Here is a 25,013-nt window from a genome sequence, read left to right as displayed (position 1 = left end):
ATTTGAAAACACTGTTTACTCGTCAAAAAAAAACATAATTTTTTTTAAAAAATTTTCATTAACAAAAAACGGAACAAAATATCCATTTTTTCACTTTTAAAAATCTTGATTTATCGACGCAATTTTTCATCCCCAAATATAAACTATCAAATAAGTTTTGCACTTTGTTTAATTTTAACATTAAGGGGTTCAAACAAATGCTTTTTTGTGCAAGGTATATAAAAAGGTACAAAAAATAAAGAAAAAATTTTAATTGACATCTTCAAGAACGCGAGGCATTGTAGAGCAGCCTTTTTCGCAAAAGAACTTAGGCAAAGTGTAACGTACAAAGAAAAACGGGTGGGAAATTTTCATTTCTTTTTTAGTTACTTTTTTCTCGATTTTAACATAAAAATGTTAACGATAAATTTAAAACTAAAATGTAAATCAAAACAGATAGAAAAATACTGTTGCTGCTAAATGCTTTTAAAGCGTTATAATATTGCACACAAATTTAAAAAACATAAAAATACTTTTAAGGAATTGGGAAAAAAACACCCTTTTAAAGTTATGTATAAAAAACCATTTATTTTATTCAGTCAAAAAAGCCACAAGGAGTAGACGGGACGGACGTTAAAGGGAAGAAGATGAAATGAGCTTGAAAAAAGGAATCGGATCTAAAGGAGGAATTAAATTTTAATGCGGAAAAAAAAAATGGCAGGTAAAAAAAAACCATCAAACTTTCTTTTTCGGAGAATCCCGTAAATTTAGATTAATGTCAAGTCGTGTTAAAGATTGAGGTTAAAAAAAATCAGTTAAATAAAATTTTCCTAATGTCCGACCGAGGGCGGGTTTTTTAATTTAGGTTTTTATGTTTTATTATAGATCCCTAGATTCATTTTTAAAGAGTAACTTAAATGTTATTAGTTTTAAAAATTTTTAACAAAAAATTTAATAAAAAAAATGATGCAAAAAATAAAGAAAATTTTTCTATATAGCCTGTTGCATTTCTTTATTTTTTTAGTAAATTTCAGTCAAATTCTTTTTTAAAGTTTAGCTGATTATTTGTATTTTATGGGGGAAAATAACAATCTATTATATGTAGTGTTTTTATCCTTTTTAGAGCCCCCTTTTTTTTAATCATCAAAATGAAGTTATACAAAAAACTGAATGCAGAACTACAAAAAAAAAGAATAAAAAAAACAGCGTTTGGGCTTTCAAGCAGGTGTAAATTTCTCGATATGTTTAAAAATTGTCCCTTCTTCAAGAGCGAATAACTTTTTAATAAAAAAAAATTGGGGTTACATTTAATAATGCGTCCCAGTGAAAATTTTGTCATTATTGAAAATATTGGGTACTGTAACTTTGTAGCCGCCCAAAAATTTCAAAAATGACAAAATGAATTTTTCAGGCATATTCATAACTGTTTAAAAACATGACGATTTTTTTGCAGATGTACATTAATTTAGCATTAATTGTATGAATTATTTTGAGTGTGTGAAAACTATCAACCACTACATCAAGTACAAGTAATTTATCATTACATTGTAAAAAACCTATTTTTGGGATGGGGGAAATAAACCCACTACATCAAGTAAAAAGTAATTTATGCATTACATTGTACTAACCATCTTTGGTGGGTAAATATCAACCACATACATTAAGCAGAAAAATAACATATTGCTGATTTTTGCTGGCACTTTGCAGGTCCCTCCTCTGTATAGAATATATTTTTGAAGTTTAAATTTCAGAGCGAAAGAGTGTTTTTTCTTACATGAAAAACAAACTAATTTTCTTTTGTTTTTATTCGCTTCTAAAATTTTTTCATCCAAGTTAACCATTATACAATTACCAAAAATATAATGTTTGATTTTGCATTGTGCAATTACCTGTTTAGATTTCATCTTAATTTTCATAATTCACTGAAAAGTCAGTCGTGAATAATAAACGGTAAATCTGTGAAAAGAGCATTTTTATAAATTAAGGTGTTTTACTGATTTAGTTTGACCATTTTTGAAGAGTTTTTGGGGGTGAAACAAAAAGGGGGGGAAGTAATGATAAAAAAAGGAAGTAGACAAAAAAATTATTGCAAAAAAAAAAAGAAAAAATGAGTAACGTGCGAAATCAAAGAGGGAGGTAAAGTCCCCTTTTTGAAAAAAACTTTTACACATCCCTTTTTCATTCTTTGGCATTTTTTTTTAAAAACGGTTTTTTTTTTTAATATTTTATGAAAAAAATATACATTAATGGGGTTTTTTTTTGATCAACCCCATTTTTGATTTGGGTGTCCGAAACCCAATTTTTTAATATTTGGTCTCCATTGTATCTTTTTCTTTAATGTATAACATTAAAAACTTTTTTTTTAAATAGTTTTAAACCCTAGTTTCCCTTAAAATAAAAAATTAAAAGTTTAAAAGGGAGAACCCTTTGTTAGGAAACGACAATTTTAAATTAAACTTTTAAAAATTTTTTTTTACAAAAATGTTTTAAATTCCTTTCTTAAGGGGCTTCAAAATTTTTGAAAAATTAAATTAAAAATTTATTTTTTTTATTTCTTGTCTAATTGGGGGAAATTTTTGTTTAATTTTGGGGAATTTAACATTTTTCTTTTTTTTCGTTGAAAAGAAATTTAGTTTCTTTTTAAAAAATTTAAATTTTTTTAAATTTTTACCAAGGAATACCGTCAAAGCTGGGGGCTAAAAAAAACGTGATCAAGATGCGATGCTGCAAAAACGAAGTCCCAAACTATTAGGAAAAGGGGGGAAAAGGATAAACTCAAAACTCGGTAAATAATTTTAAATGGGGATTTCTAACAAGCTTTAAAATTTAAAGCTTTTTTAATTTTATTAGAAAAAAACGAAACTTGTCCCTGTATATTGATTAGTATTGTTTTATTTTAAAACTTTTGATTTTTTTTGGGTTTTTCAAAAAATCTTATAAAAGAATTCCGTTACGTCGGGGTAAAAGGGGTTGCACATTTCACACCCCACTTCAAACCCTTTTTTTTTGAGTTTTATGCTACCAAAGATTCTTAAAGATTCTTTATTAGCCCCCCACTGGTTGAAAAACCCTTTTCGGGGGTAAGGAAACGCTTTTCTCCCTTCCTCATCCGCCCCCTTCCCTACTTCAGTCGTCCGCAAAGTGTGCGGGCCTAACTTGGTCCATGAAGGGATTTTAAAATTATTTTGGCCCAAAAGTTCCCCCTGGTTTGGGAAAAATGTCCCCTGCCAAAAAACCCGGGCCCCTACCTCAAAGGTCAAGGGGCACATGGGGTCAAGGGGCAACAGGGGTTTTTTTTTTGTCCGGGGCCATAACTCCCCCTCCATGAGGGATTTTTTTATTATTGGGACGATGTACCTTTGAATAAGACGATGTGTCAGCACAAAATTTTAGACCTCTGCTCAAAAGGGCAAGTCCACTAAGCAGTCAAATGTTAAAATGGGAAAGAACAATCTGTTTGTGTTCGATTCCATAATTCTGTCACTCATTAAAGGATTTTAATTCCTTTGCTAAATATTCCCATGATGACGGTGTCAGCCAAAATCCGGACCCTGGCAAGGTCACAATTTTGGGGGGCAAGGTCAAAAAGGCTCTTTTTTTCCTGCGGGCTATAATCTGCTCCATGAAGGATTTTAATATTACTTGGCACAAATGTTCCCCATGATGAGACGACGTGTCATGTGCAAAACACGGGCCCCCAGCTCAAAGGGTTAAGGTCACAATAGGAGGGCAAATTTAATAAGGTTTTTTTTTTGCGGCTAGAAAATCTGTCTCCAAGGGGTTTCAATTTTACTTGGGATAAATTTTCCTGAAAGACAACTGTATTGCAAAACCAGAAACCCCAGCTTAAAATCAAGGTACACTTTGAGATCAAAGGTCAGGGATTTTTTTTCCCATCCCGTTATAACTTTGTCATTCAAAACAGGGGTTTAAAATTTCAATTGGCCAAATATTTCCTGGGTGAAACAACTTTTCGTGAGAAAAACCCGGGGCCCCAGGTCTAAAAGGGCGGGTCAATTAGAGGCCAAAGGTCAGATAGAAAAATACTTTGTCCGGAGCATTTCTTCTTTTTGATGGAGGATTTTGATGTAAAATTTGGCACAAAAGTTCAACACCCTAGTTGGTTGTCTGCGCAAAGAATCAGGTCCCGGGGGAAGGTCAAGGTCATACTTGAGGTCAAAATTTAAATTTTAAAATGACTTTGTCCGAAACATTTCTCTTTTTTGATGGGGATTTTTATGTAACTTGGGCATAAATGTTTACCACCATGAGGCACCCCTTTTTTTTAAAAATTAGTCCCTTTTTTTTACTATAAATAAATCATTTGTTAATTTTTTATTAGGCCGTACGGAAAAATCAGACCATTTTAGGTGTATTTTTACCTATCTTACCTGGTAAAAAGGTTTTTTGGGACTTTTTAAAGAATTTTTTTAGGGTTAATTTCCCCTTTTTTGTTACTATAAAAAAAATTACTATTAAAATTTTTTTATAATTTGGGCCCAAAAAAAACTATTTTTAAAATGCAAATTTTAATCCAAGTGTTTTGTTATAACATTTGATATATATACAAATTGTTTTACATCATGGGAGGTACATTTTATGTTTATCAACGTAAAAAAAATTTGGGCTTCCAGTAGGGGGCTTTTTATTGCATGCAACCATCATCGTTATTTACTTTAAAGATGTTTGAAATTTTTAAAAATTAACTGGTTTACAGATAATTAGGTAAACTTTATCCGGTGTATTTTGAAATTGGTTAATATTAGTAAAATATGTGATGGGAATTTCACACAAATGAGGTTTTTTAAACTCGTTTCTTTTTCCCGCGAATACCCGGGTTTAATATTAGGATGCAGGGACTTGACTTGATTGAAAAAGGTTTGGAAAGGGAAGGTACCAAATATTAAGTAATTTTTAAAAATTGGTGTCGATAAGTTTCGTTATATACTTTTCTAACGTGCGTACATATATTTAAATTTTTTCTGTTAAAAAATTAATTATTTATAAAAATGTTTGTCTTTCGATAGCATAATGCAGTTGACATTGCGCTTTCTTGCTTAATACACAAAAGAAAGTAGAATACAATTGATACTTCATTTTAAAAAAGGGTTTATTTTTTCTACCCTTTTTATGTTGAAAACATTTATCCCCACAAAACTTATCTGCTGTAGAAACTGAACCATGGATGTATAGCAAAGTCCCCCCGGAAAAAAATTACGCGAAGAAAAAAACGATAAGCCCACGCATGACGGAACGCATTCCGATAATATGAAACCGTTGTTTATCCCATGAAAACATCAAACTAATCTACTGGGTTCGATATATCAGCAAGATCCCAAGAAACGCAGCCATGAAATTACAAAGTCAAGTTTATGAAAAGTTGGGTTTTGGGGAGAAAACGGTGATAAAAACCTCGCATAACTACTTTTGTTTAACATGTCATCACAAATACAGAAAGTATGACATCAAACCAAGAATGTCGAAGATATTATTACGCATCCCCGAAACCCATTGGGATTATGTTCCCGGTTCTGCAGAGGTCGATGTGAAAATGTGACAACTAGATTTTAAAAGGCCCTTTGTAATACTCAAGGTAGCTAAATATGACGCGTTGGTTTTACTTGGTTTGTAATTTGTAGGTTTTCCGGAAAGGGGAAAATTTTATAGTATATATTGATTGTTTGCTTGGTAGTTTTCCGACGTGCAAGTTTTTCCCAAGGGGCTTTTAAATCGATAGCCGTTTTTGCAAAGGAAGAAGGGCACGTTTAAATTTATTTTTAGGTCCGGGGTTTTAATAAGTTTTTATTTAAATATACCATATAGAAAATATTCAAATTTGTTAATTGTTTATTTTGGCTATGTTTTCTAAAGAATATATCTATATGTTATTAATCAGAACGTGCGGTAAAGTTTTAAAGTGTAACAAATTTTTTTGTTCGTGAACCTGAAGTGTTGCAAACTGCTAGATCCCCAAATTTCGTTTTTCAGCGAAAAAATATTAAAAACAACCTAAATGCGGGCCAAAAATGGAAGTTTTCAGATTTCATTCAAAATTAAAATAATATAATTATTTGAGATCCTTTTAAAAAAATTAACACAAATATGAAATAAAATTTAAAAGCAGATTCGATGTACGGTCGTTCACGAGGTGTAAGAAATTGCGCCATGGGACTCTAAAATCTAAAAAGGGAAAAATTTTAGTGAGAAAAGGTTAAATGTATATAGATGATTTAGTTTGTCCTTAGCGGTTTTTAAAAGTGCAACATCCCTTCTTTCTTACCGGGTCGAGAATTAAACTGACCCATGATCCCGAAATTTTACCGGAAAAAACAACAACACGAGTGTTTTTTTTTTGGGGGCTGCGCATGGCTCTGCTGTTGTGGTAATTTAAAAAATTGAAAAAATGGAAAATCCAAAGGGCGCTCAACATACAAAAATGAAAAAGTTGCAGGGTGGGTTGATTTAGCCTTTTTTATAGACGGGGTGGAAAAGATGGAACCTCCAAGCTAAATCGAAAACTGGAAAAATTTTTTATAAAGCGTTTCTTGCCCCCTACCTTTCCCTTTCCCGTGAATCAAAAACCCTTTTGGCAAACGAAAAGCTACGATAATACATTCCTTAACACACAAAAATTAAATATAAAAAAAATTTGTCAAAGATTATCGCTATGATATCAGATTTAAATGAACTATTGATTCGGGCATTTGAGTTTTTACTGGCTAGGACGAACGCAAACGGCCATTTTAAAAGTGTTGATAGGCTTCAGCTCACAGAATTTAATATTTGTATATATGTTGGGTGTTCGAAAAGAATTGCTTATTGTGTCGTTGCTCGATATCCACGTGGAACTTGAAACAAATCAATATAATACCTGTATAGCACTATCTAAAACTTGTGTAAATGTGCCGCAAAATCTTATTGAAAGATAGATAATTTTCCATTTGAATACACGGAATCGTTGACTACTGTAGTAAAAATGGTTGGTAAATGTGTTGCAATGAAGGAGGAAATACTCTCTAAGATAGGTTGTTCTTTCAAACAAATACTTGCAAAAATTTCTGCTGTTTACGGATCTGCTAATGTGTCTGATGACACGGTTCTTAGATGGAAAAAGAAATTTGCTTCTAGGTTAGAGTCGATCGAAAATGCACCCAAATCAAGAAGGCCAAAGTGTGCATCTTGTGACGAAAATGTATCAAAAGTTAAAGAAATTGTTTAAAGAGATGTTAGGTATACAGTACCTGATATAGCACGAATGGTTGGCATCTCACTATTAAGAGTTCATTACATTATAAAGAATATCTTTAATGTTAGGAAGATTTCTGCAAGGCGGGTGCCTCATGTTAAGTGATGGTGAAAAGAAGCAAAGAGTTAAAATAGCCAAAAAATTCCTCAAAATATATACATGTATGATGAAAAGAAATTTGCAAACGTAGTCACCATGGTCACTGACGATGAAACTTGGGTTTATTATTTTGAACCTGTTAGGAAGGTTAGCAATAAAATCTTGGCCACCAAAAACAGCAAAAGAGCAGTAATTGCTAATCGCAAGTTAAGTGCAAAGAATGTTTTGTATGCAATCTTCTTCTCTGGTGAAGGCGTTACTATACAGGTGCCAGTGAAAAAGGGCAAAAGCGTTACAAAAATACTACAAAGATGTGGTATTGAAGAAATTGAAAGAATACTATCAGAAACAGTGCCCAGTCACGAGTTTCAAACATGACCGATTTCTACATGATAACGCCCCAGCCCATACGTCTGCCATTGTTACATTTTTGCAAGAAGAGAAGGTAACAGCTTTACCACACCCTCCATATACACCAGACCTTGCCCCTTGTGACTTCTTCCTTTTTGCGAAACTGAAAACCTTCTTCGCCGGACGGAGATATCGGTTGGATCTGCCGTTTACAAGTACCTTACTATAGTAAAGGCCATTTATGAAAAAAGGGGAAAAAACTCGCAAAGAATTGTTTTTTGGTGAAAGCATTAAACAATAAAAAAAAATCCAATATGGCCGCCAAAATCCAAGATGGTCGCCATTAAATTCTCATTTCACAGGAAAACCGTTTAAGTATGTCACAACATAAGTTCAAATAGTGTGAAAAATGACCAGCATCATAGAAGATACACACATTTTATTTCAAAACACACAAACTTCAGTCTTAAACAAATTCAAGATGGCTTCTCAATTCCAAGATGGCCGCCACGGGGTCATTTAGACAATACAGACCCCGAATAAGAAAATGCCCCTAAAAATGGTTTGCCTGAAAATATTTTTCTTGCATCAAACATGACCCCCATTTTTTCTGATTTTTATTCAGCACTGACAATATTCATCAAGAGAATGTAAGATACAGACATTTAAAGTAGGTCCTGATGTGTGCCATTGGAAATATAACAATTTTATATAGAATAACGAAGAACAGCTATTTAGTGTGCTGTAACATACAAGGGTACATTGGTAAAAATTGAAATCTGGCCAGATGAGGATGGAAAAGGTCTACTTTGACTAGAATTTGATAGAAGATGGCAAATTTATTGCAATTTTGCTTTAAATATTGATAAACACAAAAAGACCACATTTTAAATGTATTTGTGTGTATGCACAGTACTTCTCAAAACTGCATTTTGGTATCCTAAAACGATTGCTAATTTCTAGTAGTCAGAGGTACAGTTGAACATATTTTACAGTTTAAATGTGTAATTTGCCCTGACAGTGTAGCAGATCACAGTAGAAAATGACAAAACAGGGCGAAAGTAGGCTACAGATATGATAACTGATTGAAAATTATGTTGTGACAGCTATTTTTGCCAAAATTTGACGAGTTCTCCACGTTACTGAAATTGCCATAAATCCTTAGAAATTGTTGGTATAAACTAAAACTTTGTATTTAGGTTGTATGTACATTTCAAATGAAACTGGCACAATCTTAGAGAAAAAAGTTTTTCTTATAGGCATTCAGGCACTTAATAGGAAAATGGTCAATAAATCGTAGTCGCGTAATGGCGGATTCACATAGTCCTCATTTTTTGCTCTTTAGAGCTATTTTCCTTATTTTCTTTGCAATATTTGCTGAAATCAAATGATAGATCTATGCCTGACATGTAGGTAGCATTTTCATAATAAAATAATAACACTACATAATGTGTCATGTTGACGTAGATCATACACTACCACTTGAGGGATCTCATTGTTTAGCTAATTTTGCAGTTTGTGTGTTTGACTGAAAATATTGTTTCTGCATCAAGCATGACCCCTGCTTTCCTTTTTCATTTTATTCAGTATTGACAATATAATTGCAAGAAAATATAAGTTACAGACATTTAAAATAGGTCCTGATGTGCGCTGCAGTCATTGGGAATATGTGAATTTTATAAAGAATAAAAAAAGAACAGCTATTAAGTGTGTCATAACCTTTAACAAAAACATTAATTGAATACATTTTACTAAAGTACGATTCGCAACAGCATAGAAATCTATATCATAACAACACTTCCACATAGCATATGTAAATATCAGGATACGAGTTATATGGCACAGGAAAATGCTTACGCCTTTAGTATCTAGAACAATGTAATGGGTCCAATTGCTACGGTGACTGTCCTATGTTAAAACGTAAAGCTGGTGAGACCATATACAGTACCTTATAAATATTTTTTTTCTCTGGCTATCTCGCCTAAATGATTCATGACTGTAATGATTTCAGGGATCAGGCGAATCACTCAATGTTTCAAACTAACAACCTTCAACTAATGATAATCAGCTCAAACGCCTATAGGCTGGGAATACTGTGTTTGACTGTTTTGAAGTTCCTGTCAGCCAATGTCTTTGAATCTGCAACATACAAGTGTCCTTTCGCATAGATGTTCAGCCGGTGTTCTCTTACACGAAGCTGCAACTCAATATGATTGCCCTAACTCCTGGATGCTCAGCGCTTATATGCTATAAAATACAGAATTAAAATGACCCCCAATGCATTGGATGTACTCCGCCGATAACGTTGAACCTCGTTCTCTTCCTGATTCAGAAGATTACCGGTGTTCTCTTACATGAAGCTGCAACTCAATATGACTGCCCTAACTCCTGGATGCTCAGCGCTTATATGCTATAAAATACAGCATTAAAATGACCCCCAATGCATTGGCTGTACTTCGCTGATAACGTTGAACCTCGTTCTCTTACTGATTCAGAAGATACCAAACCAAACGTCTCTGTCTCAGATTTCTGATGATCAGCCTGTATTTGCTATTGTCTATCCCGTAAAGGTTTAATTTCTATGCGCTGGTCTTTACACTCGAAACCTAGTTACAATACTTCAACTCTTCTTTAGTCTCAAACGTCTTTTTTATATAATTTATCTGCCCTAACAGTGTAGCTGCAACAGCTTTTTTTTCAAGGTACTAGGATAAATTATAAGTTGAATCCTTGATGTGTGGATACAGAATGACTTCAATGACATTGTAATTCATCTACTTATCTACACCCTAGCAGAGGTGTGCTTTGACTGGTGCTATTAATGGAACTTGTTTCTGATTGGTCCAAATTCGAACATATTTTACATTGAATACACGAGTACTTGATCCAACAAATAGTTGGTTCTCTTTGACTATACGATTGTATTTAACATATTGTGTGATGCTGAGATCCAGCTATGACTGTTATTAACCCAAGTCGTTCATAAGGTTATAACACATTAAATAGCTGTTCATCTTTATACTAAATACAATTGACATATTTCCAATGGCTGTAGCACACATCAGGACCAATTTAGAATGTCAGTAACTTACATTTTCTTGAAGAATATTATCAGTGCTGAATAAAAATCAAAAGAAAAGCGGGGGTTATGTTTGATGCAAGAAAAATATTTTCAGTCAAACACACAAATTGCAAAATCAGCTGAAAATGAGACCCCAGGTTGTAGTGGTGGAGTATGATATGTTTCCATGACAAATTCTGTCATGTTATTATTTCATTATGAAAATGCTACCTACATGTCAAGCATAGTAATTTATGTCATTTCAGAAAAATAGTTGCAAAATATAAGGAAAATAGCTCTACAGAACAAAAAAAGGAAGAAAAAGGCTGAGGACTATTTGAATCTACCATATTTTTCGTGCCATTTTCCTATTTAATGAAAAAGAAAATTAACTGAAAACACCTTTTAATGTAATGTTGCCTCAAAACTATGATTATCATATGGGAATTGATATTACTGAGAAAGAAAAGTACCCATACTCATATATTTTGCTAATAAATAAGGAAGTTATCGCTGCTTTACAACAATTTCTACTGCCGAATGACTCGGCAATTTTATCTGTATACTTCACTATTGCCTCGTATTAAATCTGCTGGCAGTATGTTTTCCATCTTAGGTAAACTACATACTGTTACTAACAATAACCAGCTTATTATATGTAAAAGAGATGTAAATGAGACAATTTGACATAAAATCAACGACAATTCTGGTTTAAATGTCGATTTTATGGCGGCCATATTGGATTTAGGACGCCATTTTGTTTTCTTCTAAATTTCTAATTTGTTTACATTTTGCACAATATAGTAATCTAATGTAGTGCCAAAGTTGGACCTCGTAAGATCCATAAATCAGTTTTTATAAGCCGATTCCAGAAATCCGCAGTTCCATTAATATTTTAAACATTTTAACCCCAAAAATAGACATTTTGCATCATGATACTTTTCTATACTTTTTATATGTTGTTGCATACATCTTGTATAATACTTACACAAAAAATCAATTCTTTGCGAGTTTTTTCCTTTATTTGGCATTTTGGCCATAAATGGCCTTTGCTACTAGTATGCCTAAATCAGCGTACCGTGACGCATTCCGGACGTGGATTCATCGCCTGAAATTGTGCATTTCTAGTCATAGGAAGCATTTTGAGGACATGAAATAAAGACATTTGTGATAACTTACGTTCTGAACGTTCTAAATAAAAATAAGCAATTCTTTTCGAACACCTCTCGTACATTATATGTGGATGTAACTCCATGGAAATACTGCTCGTAGGCCGATGAAGTTTTCTCCCTTACCAAAGTGGCACAATACACGCAATCGTACTTAAGCTGTCTCCGCCCACAGATTTTACGGACATAAGATAAGGATATGCTACAATCCGAACGCAAATAGAAATAAATGAAATAATTTACCAAACACTATTTTTTAAAGGAAGACTGCATACATGTGACTGTACACCTTTTTTTTAAATCTGTTGTACGGTCCTGTTTTATTCTGAAATTTGATAACTAAGACTACTCTGTCAATATGGTCTGTATATATTACGCCCAGTACAAATATCTTTCAATATTACAACTTATAAAGTTCAACAATGTTGCACGTAATAGCGATTGATGTGGTTCAGAAGTAAGAATTGAATGAATACGTGACTCGCACAGCTTATAATAATTAAGTATACAGGAGTACATAAAACATTGTTAGCACAGTTACCAGTAATAACAAGATGTCTCCTTATCAATGTTTAGACGACATAGCTGGTTCACAATACAGACGGGAGAACATTTTTAAAATGTGTTATTGGTTCTATTCTGTATAGAAACAACCAACTTTACACAACAGATTTGCAAATAAAAAAATTAAATATTTAAATGTTTTGTCCGCTCATTTGAACGCAAACGGCACGCTAGATAATCATATTATGCAGTCTGCAAAAAAAGTGTTTTCATTTGTATATATTGGGTAGTTGTATATCGAGATGTGAAACACCAATCAACCCATTGCTTTTCTATAAATGTCATAATAAGTAGTATACATGTGAAAAATTCCTTTGTTATAGCTATTTGTTTGTTGGGTTTTTCAAGTTAACAATGTCAATGTAAAAATGTAAAAGCGGCGTTCTATTTATATACTGGCAGGAACAAAGTTCACCAAAAGATGAAAAAGATATATCACTATTTCCTTCAAATAATTTAATGAGGTAAAGGTAATCAGAAGATCTAGAATTTATAATAATTTAAAATGAAAGTGATTGTGCATTTTGGTCATGGCACTGACTTTCAGAGTTCCTGCTAGAGTTTGGTTTTATTTTCTGACGGTTTTCTTTGTTTGTTGCCTTAGCTTGTGCTACTCCTTTCTTCAAAATTGGTCCATTTTGGCACAAATGTAGAGCTGGCCAAACTAAATAATCGACCGTTGTACCTCGCACTGTAAACGCACTGAAGTTATTTTCATCAAATTTATGTCCCTGTTTACAATCTGTGTATAGATGCACTGGTGGGTCTTGAATACACATAAGCCAACAAAGTTCTGTAGCAGTATCAAGGTATTTCTGAAGCTTTTTTGTTCTGTCCTTCTTCTTCACCAGTTTTATATCTCTAAGTTTGTTCGTTTCCTTGAATAAAAGCATTTAAATAGAACCGGTAAAAAAGCCGTATTCATTATAAACTCAGATATAAATACTCAGGACATTGCAACAGGATTTCAGAAGTAAACTTATCGTTTGCCCTTTGTATCGGATACAGCTATGTTCATTGCCAGACCACAAATATTTTATATTTTTGCCAGTAATCAACCTGTAGTTTCAAAATCCAATGTTTCTTTCGTCAACTTCAAAATTCTCTAGAGCAATTTGATCATTTTTGCAGTATGACAGCTCATAGCCTTATGGCAGATAAAATCATCGCAAAAGTATCATCATTTTCAACTTTAGTATCATCAACATCATCACTAACACCATTATCTCCATAACCAAAATACTAATAAAATGATATAATAATGATAATAATAACAATAATAATCATTATCAGTAACAACTTATGATACATTGTACAATAATTACTGTAACCTAATGTACGTAATAAGACATCGTTCACAAATGAAGCAATAGCAAACAAAAGTGAAACGGACATCAGAAGTACTGAAAAACTATTTAACTTACAATAATTTTTAAACACCAAATAATACATTACCGTGCATAATGTTGGCAGGAATTCTTTATACATTAGTTTTCTTTCATCTTTAAATGGCTTCATAGCGCTTGAAAGGTTGGTAGATATCTAAAAAAAAATTCTGATAAACTATCTCTGCAAAATATTTCACAAATGACATTTAAATTTAATCTGAAGAGTGTTCAAAATATTAACTCTATCATTGACCTCTCTTGTTGATTTTTCAATCTTAGTTTCAATGTCTGTTTATCAGTTGACCATGTACAAAAGGACTCATTTAACATTTTCATATGTTGATATAAGGCATACATTGCGCAATTTGATTTTGCATTTTATGGGTATGTATATGTTTAATCTTACCTTCATATCAGCTCCTCTGAAGATATGACCAGTGAACAATAGAATATTTGTATTCAAGTCCTTTGCATTATTTGTAGAAATATTAAGACACATGTTGTAGATATTCTGTAAAATAATTGAAACTTTCCTTAGAGCAGAGATTAACATTTTGGTTGTATAAAAGTGTGTTGTACATGTTTTGGAGAATTCGTCTATTAATTAGTCCGTTAGCTTAGGTAGAGGATTTGAGTCCCAATGTTACTCACTCGTTAACATTTGTCGCCGACTATAGAAAGTACTTAAAGAAACGCTTTGATATATTTCTATGACCCTGCAAAAAGTTACTACTTAATTCAGTTAAGGGAGAGTGAACAACGCACTGACAAAATCCATTTAGACATCTCAACCAAAATAAAAAGAGACCCAGTTTGTTTGATCTGTGCGTTAGAAAAAAAGAAGTTAAGTGTACAGAATCTCTCTTGCCTCCAACATCACTTCATGTAGAGCTCTATTTTAAACAACACTGAATCGACTACATGAGCACAAGGTAACAACAATTACAATGCGCTTCGTTTCGGGACTACTTTTGACGGCCCCAACACGACAGTTCAAGATGGTTGCAAATCTCAAAGACGCATAGAATGCCATGAAGCAAACTAAAAGTATTATTCGTTCACTCAGACAAAGAACTCACAAATGAAGCTGACGCACGTTATGATGAAGAAAACGCAATGTCAAAATGAAGCAAGCTAAATAATGAAAATATAAAGAAGTATTAACAGTGTGCATCTAACCCCTACCTTTGCAGATATCGTGCAACACGTAACTGGATAGAAATGCGGTTTAAAACGATATCTCTATATCGTGCAGATTACTGTTATTAATTATCGTTTTAAACTTATAAGAAAATGAAAAGAAACCGGCAATCTGTTTCCTACCTCGATAAACTCCAGCAGAATTTTTATTGCTTCCTGCTCAGTTCTATCCCCAGTTGCCACTAGATCTTCAAAAGCATCACTCCATTCATTACTGTAAACCTCAGTATATCTGTCTGCTATTTTCACCGGACGATTTTGATCGCTAAGGTCAGCTACGTTCGGGTTATTATCTGTGAGACGTTCAGAGGCAACTCGACTCAATCTTTAAGGAAAGAAAGTATCAATGTCGTCATGTTATCTAGAAGTCTAAAAGAGAAGTAATTTCTGATGAATTACAATTTTATTTTATTTACTGATGTATTTAATATCCGTTTGACTTTTCTAAAAACTATTGCTTGGCAAGACATTCAATAAATACTTTACTATAGTACAGGACATCAGATAACTTTTTAACATTTTTCTTCAAGTTTTAGCTTTCGTCCAGCAAAAAACTAGTGCTGAACTTTAGACCGATCTCAAACTATGGACAGGCGATTAATATAAGCAGTCACGTAATAATCAACGCTATTAATAGATTCATGAATTATACATTAATTGCCGTCAATATTTCATTTGCATTCCTACCATCATTCTTTAGGTATTACATATTGATCACGCGTAGCAACAATTCCATTTATTGGTCATAATCCAAGACGCGGAATTCTACCTAGTTGTTGAACTATCGTGATAACCATTGACACTTTTCTGTACAAAGCCATGGAAACATATCTCTGCTTCAGTTTCTCAAAAAAAAAATGCAAAGATAAACATGTTACCTTGTTCGAAGTTCGTCGACTTCTTTCTCCTTTTGTACCAGTGAATTCCAAAGGTGTTCTTTTTCCTTCATGAATTCATTATTTAACTTAAACATCTCATTGCGCTCGATCCTATTGCATAAGGCAATCAGAAAGCAAAACATATAGATAGCAAGATTATTTATATAAAACAATATCTTCTAGACACATGTACTTGTGCAACAAACGACAAATTGAAAAATTATGAAACTTTGCACCGGTGTAAAATTTAGTTACAGACAATGCAGTCTTAAATTCTGCGAAGAAAAAAGTCCGTGTTACACTCTTAATTTTTTAATTAAAAGGTAAGCAAAATAAAATGGTTTACCGGGTTATTTATTAATAAAATATAGCTAATTAGGAATAAATGGTATTTTTACTACTTCTCCCGTTATAACACAAGAATGATGCCGTGGCCCAGTGGTTAATGTTGATGACTTCGCCTTGACCTTGAGCTGACATGGCTGACTCATTTCTTGATGAGGTGATCATTTGACCCAAGTCTGATGAAAATCCTCCTCAAGGGGTTTAGGAGATACAGAGTGGACACAAAATGGAAGGCTCAAACCTTTCACCCTAAGTTGTGATCTTGACCTTGAGCCGATATGGCTGACGCATAAGTTCTGCGCATAGTTTTAATGAGGTAATCATTTGACCAAAGTTTTATAAAAGTTCTTCAAGGGGCTTAAGAGATAGAGAGCGGACACGAAATGGAAGGCTAAAACCTTGTGACCTTGACCTTCATCCGGCATGGCTGATTTATGAGTTCTGTACATTGCCTTGAGGTGATCATTTGACCCTAGTTTCATATGAATCCTTCAAGGGAATTAGGAGATACAAAGCAGACACAAATTGAAAGGCTCAAACCTTTGACCTTCTGTTGTGACGTTGACCTTGAGCCAGCATGGCTGACTCATAAATTCTGCCCATTGCTTTGATGAAGTAATCATTTGGCCCAGGTTTGATGAAAATCTTTCAATGGGTTTAGGAGATAAAGAGCGGATACAAAATAGAAGGCTCAAACGATTCACCCTAAGTTGTGACCTTGACCTTGAGCCGGCATGGCTGACTCATGGGTTCTGCACATCGTCTTGATGAGGTGATCATTTCACCCAAGTTTTATAAAACTCTTTCAAGGGGTTAAGGAGATATAAAGCCGACACAAAGTGAAAAGCTCAAACATTTGACCTTGAGTTGTAGCCTTGACTTTGAGCCGACAAGGCTGGCTTATGGGTTCTGCACATCGTCTTGATGAGGTGATCATTGACCCATGTTTCATGAAAATCCTTCAAGGGGTTTAGGAAATATGGAGCGGACACGAAAGTGTTACGGACAGGCGGAAGGGCGGACGGAAGGGCGGAAGGACGGACGGACGGAGACCATTCCTATAACCCCCACCACTTGTGGCGGGGGATTAAAAATAGAAGGTGCACAAGTTCATATCATGATTAAGACTCATGCAAGGTTTCATGAATCTTTATCAAATACTTTTGAGCTAGGAGTGTCACAAGGTGAAAATGTGCATTGTTGACTATTTCAGGGGTCATAACTCTAAAAATAGGGGGCGGAGCCAGACGAGCAAGAAGCTGCGCTCAATAAACGCTCGATGCCCCCGATGGCATCCTTGTCGATACAAAGCAACCTAAGTCTAACACGAGGTCAAGTTCAAGGTCAAGGTCAAACTCAGGTCAGGTGATGTCTGAAGATGAGGAATGGTCACAGGTTTCATCTGCATTAGTATCAAGTAATTCTAGTAAGGGGTATTGATGCTAGACGAAACGGTCCCATTTGGTTAACCTTGTACGGACGGACGGACGGACGGACGAACAGACTAACGAACGGACGGACGGATAGGACAATCACTATATGCCTCCCGCATCAGTAGTTGCTGAGGGCATAAAAATAGGAGGTGCGCAAGTTCATATCATGATAAAGACAAGGTTTCATCAATTTATATCAAATACTTTTTTAACTAGGCGCATCACGAACTTCAGACTGACGCACGGACGCACGGACGGGCAAAACCAAATCTATATGCCTCCACCACGCATGGGGGCACAAAAAGGCATGCTTAAGAACAGAAACAAATACTAACTAGAAATTGCTCTTGTAAAAAAGCACATGTCTCCCCCAATGCAGTCCTATAGGCAAGAAAGAAGTCAATAGAGGCCAGGAGTGAAAGTCAAAGAGACACTGATGGTTGGCTGCAATAGGGATCATCTACTTGGCAAGTCCAGTGATCCCGCTAAATTTCAACACTATTGGCCTAGTGGTTCTCAAGTCACTGTTCAGGCTCCTGTGACCCTGGCCTTTGATCAAGTGACCTCAAAATAAATAGGGATCATTTACTCTGCATGTCCAATCATCCTATTAAGTTTCAACATTCTAGGTCAAGTGGTTCTCAAGTTATTCTCCAGAAATGATTTTACATGACCAGGCCCCTGTGACCTTGACCTTTAACAGACTGACCCCAAAATCAATAGGGATCATCTACTCTGCATGTTCAATCATCCTATGAAGTTTCAACATTTTGGGTCGAGTGGTTCTCAAGTTACTGACCGGAAATGGTTTTCAATGTTCAGGCCCCTGTGGCCTTGACCTTTGACGGAGTGATCCCAAAATCAATAGGGGTCATCTATTCTTCATGACCAATCATCCTATGAAGTTTCAACATTCTGGGTCAGGTGGTTCTCTAGCTATTGATCGGAAATAGTTTTCAATGTTCATGCCCCTGTGACCTTGACTTTTGATGGAGTGACCCCAAAATCAATAGGGGTCATCTACTCTTCATGACCAATCATCCTATGAAGTTTCAACATTCTGGATCAAGTGGTTCTCAAGTTATTCTCCAGAAATGATTTTACATGACCAGGCCCCTGTGACCTTGACCTTTAACAGACTGACCCCAAAATCAGTAGGGGTCATCTACTTTGCATGTTCAATCATCCTATGAAGTTTCAACATTATGGATCATGTGGTTCTCTAGTTATTGATCGGAAATGGTTTTCAATGTTCAGGCCCCTGTGACCTTGACCTTTGACAGAGTGACCCCAAAATCAATAGGGGTCATCTACTCTTCATGAACAATCATTCTGTGAAGTTTCAACATTCTGAGTCAAGTGGTTCTCTAGTTATTGATCGGAAATGGTTTTCAATGTTCAGGCCCATGTGACCTTGACCTTTGACGGAATGGCCCCAAAAACAATAGGAGTCAATAACTCTTCATGACCAATCATTCTATGAAGTTTTAACATTCTGGGTCAAGTGGTTCTCTAGTTATTGATCGGAAATGGTTTTCAATGTTCATGCCCCTGTGACCTTGACCTTTGACAAAGTGATCCCAAAATCAATAGGAATCATCTACTCTTCATGACCAATCATCCTATGAAGTTTCAATATTCTGGGTCAAGTGATTCTCTAGTTATTGATCGGAAATGGTTTTCAGTGTTCAGGCCCCTGTGACCTTGACCTTTGACAAAGTGATCATAAAATCAATAGGGGTCATCTACTCTTCATGAACAATCATCCTGTGAAGTTTCAACATTCTTGATTAAGTGGTTCTCTAGTTATTGATCGGAAATGGTTTTCAATGTTCAGGCCCCTGTGACCTTGACCTTTGACGGAGTGACCCCAAAATCAATAGGAGTCATCTACTCTTCATGAACAATCATCCTGTGAAGTTTCAACATTCTGAGTCAAGTGGTTCTCTAGTTATTGATCGGAAATGGTTTTCAATGTTCAGGCCCCTGTAACATTGACCTTTGACTGAGTGACCCCAAAAACAATAGGGGTCGTATACTCCAGCAGCCCTACACCCTATTAAGTTTGAAGGTTCTAGGTTAAATGGTTCTTCAGTTATTGCTCGAAAATGAAGTGTGACGTACGGACGGACGGACAGGGCAAAAACAATATATCTCCCCTTGAGGGGGGAGACATAATTCTAGTGTTGCTTTCAGAAAGTCTAGACAAAGAAAATAGGAAAATACGCATACCGTATGTGCTCCAGATCTAACAACACCTTTGTCCATGATCTGTATGTTGTGCTTGATCTTTGCCACTAAAACACAACTTAAAATGCAAGAAAAACAAGCAAATTCAATGAATTGGTATCCCCCGCCGAAAGGGTTTGTGGTGAGGAATAGCAAAAAATATATCGGAAAAAAAGTTCGGGATGTTAATAATAATTTCATTAGTCAAAATCAATTTACATAATAAATGTAGGATACTTTGATCCTGACTAAAGAATTTATTTTAAATGGGATGTTACTGTAATAAGCTTAGCTTTTAAAATTAAATGCAGTTAATTGAAATGCGAGGTGGGGGATTGGTGCAACTTGCATGTTGATAAATATTCATGGAAGGTTTTTTTTTTTTTTTTTTTTTTTTTTGGATTTAACGTCGCACCGACACATGATAGGTCATATGGCGACTTTCCAGCTTTAATGGTGGAGGAAGACCCCAGGTGCCCCTCCGTGCATTATTTCATCACGAGCGGGCACCTGGGTAGAACCACCGACCTTCCGTAAGCCAGCTGGATGGCTTCCTCACATGAAGAATTCAACGCCCCGAGTGAGGCTCGAACCCACATCGATGAGGGGCAAGTGATTTGAAGTCAGCGACCTTAACCACTCGGCCACGGAGGCCCCCATGGAAGGTTTGAAAAAAAATTCTAAAATAAGGCATAAAAAACTAGAGCTGTCCGTAAGACAGCGCGCTCCACCATTTGGGGATTTGACAGTAAAATGAATATTTGTCTGAATAAAAGACCTCTTCTATAACAGGAAGATACACCAAGGGGCATAATTCCATCAAATACACAAATTAGAGGCATTATGATTGTTACAACAAATGCAGATGATGATGATAAAGATATATTTTGAGTTTCAAGTCATTATCTTATATAGTACCAAAGTTATGTCCAGAAATCGAAATTTGTTAAAAGAATTAAAGTATAAAATGGGCATAATTTGGTCAAAAATACAAATCAGAGTTATGGGGATTGTTATCACACATGCAGATGATGGTGATATAGATACATTTAAGTTTTATCTTATATTGCATTAAAGTAACATCAAGAAATCAAAGATTGCAAAAAAAGTTTAAGTACAAAAGGGGCATAATTCTATCAAAAATACAATCAGAGTTATGGGGTATGTAACCACACATGCAGATGATGATTATAAACAAATATTTTTAATTTCAAGTCATTATCTTTTAGAGTACCAAAGATTTGTCTATTAATAAAGCTTTCGAAAAAAATTAACATGAAAATAATTCCAAGTATAACTTCTTTGTGACCTTGACCTTGGGTATAATAGGCCTAGCCCCTGCATATACTATGTTTGCATGCTGGATAATGTTTATGAGAACTTACAGTAAGATATAAGCAAAAGTAACAAAGTTATGACAGAAAAACAAAGGTTGCCGAAAAACTTTAATCTTAAAAATAACCTAAGTATAAGACCTTGACCTTGTGTATAATGGGCTCAGCTCCTACTCATACATTGCTTGTATACTGGACAATGTTTATGTGAAGTTACAGTAAGATATAAGCAATAGTAACAAAGATATGACAGAAAAACAAAGGTTGCCGAAAGACTTTAACCAAGAAGGGTCACGCCGACGCCGACGCCGGGTGAGTAGTATAGCCCCCACCCTCCCCTATTCTCCGAATAGTGGAGCTAAAAATGTTTTAGGGGTGTGTAGGGGGGAAGGGGTGTTTGGACGGGGATGGGGTGTGACCAAGGCAAGTGGGTGACCAGGTGTGGGTGAACAACTTCACACGTTAATAATAAATGTTCAGGGAAAAGAAATGAAAGAAATTTAATGAAATTCTGCCAAATAGTAAGTTTGTTATGTACAAATATTTGGATTTTTAGATAATTAAAGGGCAATAACTCTGAAGTTACAAAAGAAATCCGTATGAAATTGTGTGTGCACAACTACATTATAGTGTTCTAAATTCTATTTAAGTTTCATAGTTCTAGGTCAAATGTATCAAAAGTTATGATGCAGAAATTGCCATATTTACAGTACCCTATACAGTAACACTAGCAACTTCTAAGGGCCATAACTCTGGTGTTACTTTGTCATTATGACTGAAACTTGATGGGCCCCATAACCTCATAGTGGTGAACATGTATATGACGTTTGTAAAAAAAAGAATCTAAAATAAGGTATGTTTTTTTTTGGAGGGGGTTGGGAGGGGGAGGGGTGTGATCAAGGTAAGGGAGTGACCAGGTGTGGGTACACAACTTCACATGTTTACAATAAATGTTCACGGAAAAGAATGAAAGAAATTTAATGAAATTCTACCAAATGATAAGTTTGTTACACTTGGCGGGCCGCAAAAACTCATAGTAGTGAACATGTATATCAAGTTTTATATATATATTCCCAACTAGTTCCTAGATATGGCTCCGGACGGATGGAAAGACGGACGGAAGGACGGACGGACGGACAACGCCAAAACTATATCCCTCCTACTTTCGTCGGGGGATAAAAACATGATTTTGTTAAACTTGAATGACTCACTTGCCATACAACTGTTTCATAAAACACGTATTCATGGCAACATCACTTTTATTAGACAAATGACTCAAAATCAAAGAAGGCAATCCATGAACAATATTAAAGAATCGGCCATTCATTTATAGCACCTATATCAGAATGTAGATGTACGTTTCCATTGTAACACTGATAATTGTGTAAAATACAGAAAGACATGTGCACGAACTGAAGCAAATATAAATCAGTTTTGCGTTAAAAATCCAGATAAAAAGTGGTAAAATACATACATTTAATATTCCATATTTGAAAAACACATCCACCCGTGATCTGTTTCTTTGATCTTGAACTTTGTCACTTGAGCACCACCTACATAGCAAGAAAACATAATGTTGCTCTTCCTAAATAGCTCTTCTTTTTTGTTATGGGTTTAACGCCTTTTTTCAACAGTATTTCAGTTAACCTTACCAGTGTTCCTGGATTATGATCAGTGCAACCCTGTTCTTAGCAAATAACTGTCAACTTGCCTACATGAATCAGAGGTGGAGGACGGATGATTTTAGACACAATGTCTTTCATCAAAATTTGAAATCGTCATTGAGAACATACGCCCCCGTCACGACCCGGCGATCCGTAAACCTACGCTCTCCCTATCGAGCTAAGCGCGTGGGCTTATCTCATTTTGTATTTAAAACTATTCTAAAGTATTTACTTCCATGGCAACGCCTCGACAACCAACTTTTTTGTTGATTTTTTTGTATAATTGTCCTACCCATGATTTTCTAAGTCCAAAAAGGGTCATAATTCTTGCAAAAAGCAGGGCAGAGTTATGTTTATTAATGTACAGGGTCAGCTTATGATGGTGAACAACTGTTGCAAATTTCAAAGCAATAGCTTTGGTGGTTTAGGAGAAAAGTTGACCTAAACATAAAACTTAACCAAGAAATCTGATATTTTCTAAATCCAAAAGGGGCCGTAATTCTTGCAAAAAGCAGGATAGAGTTAGGTTTCTTGCTATACAGGGTCAGCTATTGATGGTGAACAAGTGTTGCAAGTTTCAAAGCAATACCTTTTATAGTTTAGGAGAAAAGCTGACCTAAACATAAAACTTAACCTGGCAACGCCGACGCCGATCAGGTGATGATAATAACTCATCATTTTTTTCCCAAAAATCAGATGAGCTAAAAATCAAATATTGGTCAAATATTAATTTAGTTGAACGTCGGTCATTCATTTTATATCATTATCTAGATTTTCGTTTACCTTACTAAGGATATGAAATACAGAAAGGGGTGTGTAAGAACAGAAACAAATATTTATCGTAGTGTTGCCTTTAGAAATTTCAAACACAGAAAGTAAGACAACATACGCACCTTTTTACCCTACAGTAGAAATCTGAAACCACGTGGACCCATCTATGATCTTATATACACCACTTTATCTCTGCCACAAAGACACAACCTAAAAAAGAAATAAGACTTTGTTAAACATAAATGTCTCACTTGCAATTAAAACTATCAAAGTTATTTTAAAACACTTGTTTTCATTGGAACAACACTTATACAAAAGGCTTGGCAATCGGTAGAAAGACTCACGACCAAACTTACAAAAAAAAAAAAAAAAAAAAACTGAACTGTTTTCACTTCTACACTCAACAAAATTCCTAATCGGTCAGGTTATATTTGTATTACTATTTTGTCAATAATGCAGGTATTTACACGAAATTTCACATACCGACATTTAAATAGGTACTGCAGCTAATTATAATTTATATTCGGTGACTCATGGCCAAAGTAACCGCATTAGGCGTTTTGCCTAATATTGGATATTTTGCACGTGCGGCGCATGTGCACCAGCATTCTCGTGTTCGTTTACAATTTTGGCATTACTGACGAAAGTCCAACTAGAAAAACACATATTATGGTGAAATTGACACAAGAGCAATGAGATAGAGCTGTCGGAATGTTGCCAGCTGGGACACATTTACAGCACATGTGTTATTGTTTTTACAATTTCAATAGACTTTTGATGTTATTTGTTTGTAACTGTTATTTGATGGTTATTTCCATTTGTAATCTTATTTCTGTTTATAAGAACCTTCACTCGTTGGTTATCTACCATCTGCGCTCTTTTTTCGAAATTTAACCAAAGTACAATTCATTGAATTGACCGATTTTGAATTTTGTTGTATAATTCCGACAGCCCGGGCGCGTTGCTCTTGTGCCAATTTAACGATGATATGTGTTTTTCTAGTAGGATTTTCGTCAGTAATGCCAAAAGTATTCATTAACACGTGCATATTGGTGCACATGCCATGCACGTGCAAAATATGCTAAACTGGCCAAAACGCCTAAAGCGGTTACTTTGGTCAGGCTGGTAACATTGCCCGATCGGGCTTTCGACAATAAAACTAATATTTCTTTAAAAACAATGAAGATATTTCTTTCAAACTTTGTTCATTTATTAAGCATTACATATGATACAAATAAAAATAAAAATAACTTGATTGCTTTCAGTTTTGGTAGAATCATTTCCCCTTTTCAGATTTTTATG

General features: G+C 34.9%; 1 protein-coding gene across 1 annotated transcript; it reads right to left on the bottom strand.

Moving 5' to 3' along the window:
• Positions 1–12,513: 12,513 nt before the first annotated feature.
• LOC128557086 (uncharacterized) lies at positions 12,514–16,356 on the bottom strand. The gene is made up of 5 exons (XM_053543722.1): positions 15,936–16,356; positions 15,181–15,382; positions 14,264–14,368; positions 13,925–14,011; positions 12,514–13,347 (listed from the first exon to the last, which is right to left on the bottom strand). The coding sequence occupies exons 1-5, from the start codon at positions 16,076–16,078 to the stop codon at positions 12,970–12,972; spliced, it is 915 nt and encodes a 304-aa protein (XP_053399697.1). The 5' UTR covers positions 16,079–16,356; the 3' UTR covers positions 12,514–12,969.
• Positions 16,357–25,013: the final 8,657 nt, after the last annotated feature.

This window comes from Mercenaria mercenaria, chromosome 5 (assembly GCF_021730395.1).
Source record: "Mercenaria mercenaria strain notata chromosome 5, MADL_Memer_1, whole genome shotgun sequence".
Lineage (NCBI taxonomy): Eukaryota > Metazoa > Mollusca > Bivalvia > Venerida > Veneridae > Mercenaria > Mercenaria mercenaria.
Note: the sequence above shows the minus strand (reverse complement) of the source record. Positions and strands in the feature narration are given on the sequence as shown.